General features: G+C 32.9%; 1 protein-coding gene across 1 annotated transcript; it reads left to right on the plus strand.

Moving 5' to 3' along the window:
* The first annotated feature begins 1,940 nt into the window (after window positions 1-1,940).
* LOC148299691 (arrestin domain-containing protein 17-like) lies at window positions 1,941-3,042 on the plus strand. Its single transcript, XM_088275810.1, has one exon. The coding sequence runs from the start codon at window positions 2,076-2,078 to the stop codon at window positions 2,988-2,990; it is 915 nt and encodes a 304-aa protein (XP_088131936.1). The 5' UTR covers window positions 1,941-2,075; the 3' UTR covers window positions 2,991-3,042.
* The last annotated feature ends 1,161 nt before the right edge of the window (window positions 3,043-4,203 follow it).

A 4,203-nucleotide genomic window follows, 5' to 3' on the forward strand; every position in this document is an offset into this window, starting at 1 on the left:
TTATTATTTTGGCGTTCATAGCGCATCTTTTGGCTAAATTATGAACTATATACGTGAGTTATGAATGTATCTATTCGGTAACAACAAAGAATGGTTGCTTATATTTTTAAAGGACGTTTCAACACTTACTTTTGGGTATGTAACAAATTTGATACACTATGCAGTGAAGGGTTAAGAAATAGTAGTATTTACCGAATAAAACTTAAATATGAAATTGATTGGTATTACCACAAAGTGACTACCGACTCAATTATTAAAAAAATCATCATATTTTAAATACTGATGTGAAGAAAAATAACTGCTAATTGTAAAGCACTCTTCAGGTAATTTCTCACTAATACAGCGCTATATAAATATCAAATAAATAAATAATTCCTGAGTCTTAATTCCTCAATTATATTTCATCACAGAAATCTTAATCCTGCCATACAAAGGAGGTCCTCAAATCGGAAAAAATCCCTGTTTGTCCTGCCTACTTGCATGTAATTACGTTTAAGTCTCTGGGGGTCCGTGCCGCAGGGGAATCCCGGGGTGGTCGGTGACAATACCGACAGAACAAACAGGACACTCGATCACCCCGCCCTCCCCTGAACTCGAATCTGACGAGAATAGTCATCGATATTTGGACACATGTGCTAGAGATTAAAATGTAAAATAAATCCACACACATATATATATATATATATATATATATATATATATATATATATATATATATATATATATATATATATATATATATATATATATAAATATAAATATATATATATATTTATATATATATATATATATATATATATATATATATATATATATATATATATATATATATATATATATATATATATATATATATCGTAGTCGTACTGGAGATAGTGACCAACTAATTCTTGCATTCAGTCTACTTTCATCCTTCTTTTTCCAACTTCATACTTCACTGACGTAAATTAAGGTTGACACGAAAACTCTAAAATCATAATTTCAGGCATCTCCCAGTACTTAAAATTATTCAGTAAAGATCTTGCATACATTTAAAAGGGTCTGCTAAATAAAAATGCTAACTTAAATATCGTAGTGGTACAGGAGAAAGTGACCAACTAACAAAACAAACTAATGTTCAGGAGGGCCATTTAAGTCACTTTTGCTTGGCAAGAAAATAAACATCAATTCAGTAGTCATTTTTAACAAGTCAATATATTTTACTTCCAAGTTTAAAATTCTTTAGGATTTTTTCAGGGCAATATTGAGCTAGTAAGATATCAAATAGTCAAAGATCACGTTTTTGTAAAAATAGCACTTGGCCACTTTCTCCTGTATGACTACGATATTTGTTTATTTTTTTAATGTAAAAAATGATACTTTAAACTACAGCAAAAAGAAACAAAAAAAGAAGGAAAAGTCCCTCTCCAAGCACAAGAGATCAGTCTCTTTTTTGGAGAGGCTAGGGGGAACTAAATTATAAGATTTTATTTAGTACAAATGTATAGAAATTTGATTAAATTGCGTTAAAAAATGTTATTATATGAAATAATAAAAAAATTATAAATAAATCAAAAAATGTGAAAAGATTATAATAGTGACAGTTATTTTATATTTCGTATATTAAAAGCATTGTTAATTTTTTTACATAAAAATGCTGAAGCAATCAAATCGTAAGTAAAAAACATTAAATTGGAGAAAAATAAAAATGCTTTATATACCAAAAATATTTCCAGTTATAAAAAATGAAAACCTTGTTCTCGTAAGGAATGTAAAAAAGAGCCTTTATTTTTTTAAAGGTTGGAGGAACATGATAACATAAAAAAAACAATGTTTATATGTAGAACTAGACACGGCAATCGAAGAAGAAGAAAATGAGTATAATATGGAATATTCCTGCTTACTTGAAAACAAAAATGTTTTTAAAAACAGAATAAGAAATATGTCCAACGACTGTCAAAACAGAATTTTGACAGTTGTTAGAGGATTTTAATAATTCACCAATGTGTGGATAGTAATCATAATTTTGGAAAATATATATAATGGTGTCATTTTCGTAAAATACCCCTGGGGCACTTGTTGGATCTTTCAAAGTCATGGAGAGGAATTGTCACATCAAATTTGACAAGCTCTCCTTGACGTATCAGCCAGGAGACACCATCACCGGAAATGTAGCCTACCAGTTCGACATGTTGCAAAATGTTAAATCCATTTCACTGCTCTTCAACGGAGAGTGTCGCACAGACATGCGTCATTTAAATAACAAATACATCAGGGCTTCGATAGATCTGTCGAGTTCTCCAAACACCGAGGAATACTTCCATTGCACTATTTATGTTTTGGGATCAGGGGCCCACGATGATAAGATAACATCTGTTCCAGAATCTACTCAAAATTATCCATTCTCTTACCGCATACCTCATGGTGTTCCTGCTTCTTACGAGGGTAAATACGGAAGAGTGGAATATTCTGTTAAAGTTATCTTGAAAAGACCATGGAAGATGGATGTGGTGACCAAATTTCCTTTCAAGATCTTTGTACCTTTTAATTTTTCCCATCTAAATTTTCAAGCACCCATAGAATTGGATCTTCACAACTTAGTTACATGTTGTTACAGAGTCAAAAACTTTATACTTGAGATCACAATACCTAAATCTTACTTTTTCATTGGACAATCGATACCAGTTCACATAAATTGCTTGAACAACACGTCTGTTCGCGTCAACAGACTTCGAATAGTTTTGTATCAGAAGCAGACCTATTACGCAGGATCTGATCTCGAGTCCCAGATGTATAAGCAGAAAATAGCCGATGTCCAGACTGGACCAATCCTTCCCAAGTGTAACAGAAACTGGAAGGAAATGGTGTCTGTTCCGCAAATTGATGTGGCGAATTTGAACGCTTGTGGTTTGATCAAACTGGACTATGAAATTGAAATAGTTTGTCTTTTGCCTAGAACGTATAAAAATTCTAAAGTACATGCTCCAATTTACATTGGAAAATCTGATTAAAAGGACGTTTGATTTATTTATTATTATTTTTATAATAGAATATATTAATTTTCATCTTGTTTTATTTTATGTCGTCCAACAGTCCAAACTGGAGGTCCCAAGCTCTAATCCCAGAAGGTCAAAATAAATATTTGTGATTTTTTACTACGTTTATTTAATGCTAGCTGTACCCGGCTATAAGTTGCTGTGGCTCAGTCAGATTAAATGAAAAAATTTTTAAAAGAAAGCACACATTTCTAATGGGTTTCATTTCACAATGCTTGTTTAGCAATTAATATGTGAAAATGTATAAAACAATAATGTAACAAAAGTGAAATCAACTGTCAAGAAGCACGCAGTCCGCCATGAGCAATGTTTTCTATTGCGAGTACTATATAGAGTAACTATAGAGACTCTATCATTTCAGTAAGAAAACTGCTTTAAAATGCATTACCTGTCACAAATAATAACACATATCTAAGAAATAATAAAAAAAACACGCGAATATTCAAATGCAACGTTGTGTCAAAATTTCAAAGCAATCGGTTTCAAAGTCGACATTGATATCGTTGTGTTCTTCGTTTCGTACAATTTGGCTTCGACTTGAGTTTGACCTTTCCCCTTTCCCCCTTTTCCTCCCTCCCATCCCTCTTCCAGGTATTTTTTTTTATACAAATTTACAAATGTGGAATTTTGTAATTGTAACAGTGCAAGTACTTAAGGAACTGTCACGAGAGGTGGTATTTTACATGATAATAGTGAAGGGCATTGGTAGCATAAACCAAGCTAGGACACAAAATGCCGAATCCTCTTCTAGTGGAACGGAAGATCTGCTGATGACAGTCAACAGTCTGACTTCTCCTGAGGAGTTTTACGTGGTTTCCTCCTAGCAATAAGTAAATTTGGAAGGAGTTTGGCATTGAAGAGATTCCGACCTGTTTGAAAAGGAAAGTTTATGAACTCTGAATACTGCCAGTGAGCACATATGCACTCGAGACTATGGCTCTGACAAAGAGAAATGCAGAGAAGCCCAAAGCACACACCGATCCATGGAAAGATCCATGCCTGGCTTTAGACTGAGGGATAAAATTAAAAATGAATATACCAAGAAAAAAACAAAGTAAAGGACATCATGGATACCGAGGCAAAAGTCAAATGGCATTGGGTATGTCCATACAGTGAGACAGAACCCCACAAGATGGACCCCAAGAATTCTACGATGGAGACCTTGGGA

This window comes from Brachycentrus maculatus, unplaced genomic scaffold (genome assembly GCF_059751285.1).
Source record: "Brachycentrus maculatus isolate JH-2025_06_01 unplaced genomic scaffold, ASM5975128v1 h1tg000994l, whole genome shotgun sequence".
In the NCBI taxonomy this organism is placed as follows: domain Eukaryota; kingdom Metazoa; phylum Arthropoda; class Insecta; order Trichoptera; family Brachycentridae; genus Brachycentrus; species Brachycentrus maculatus.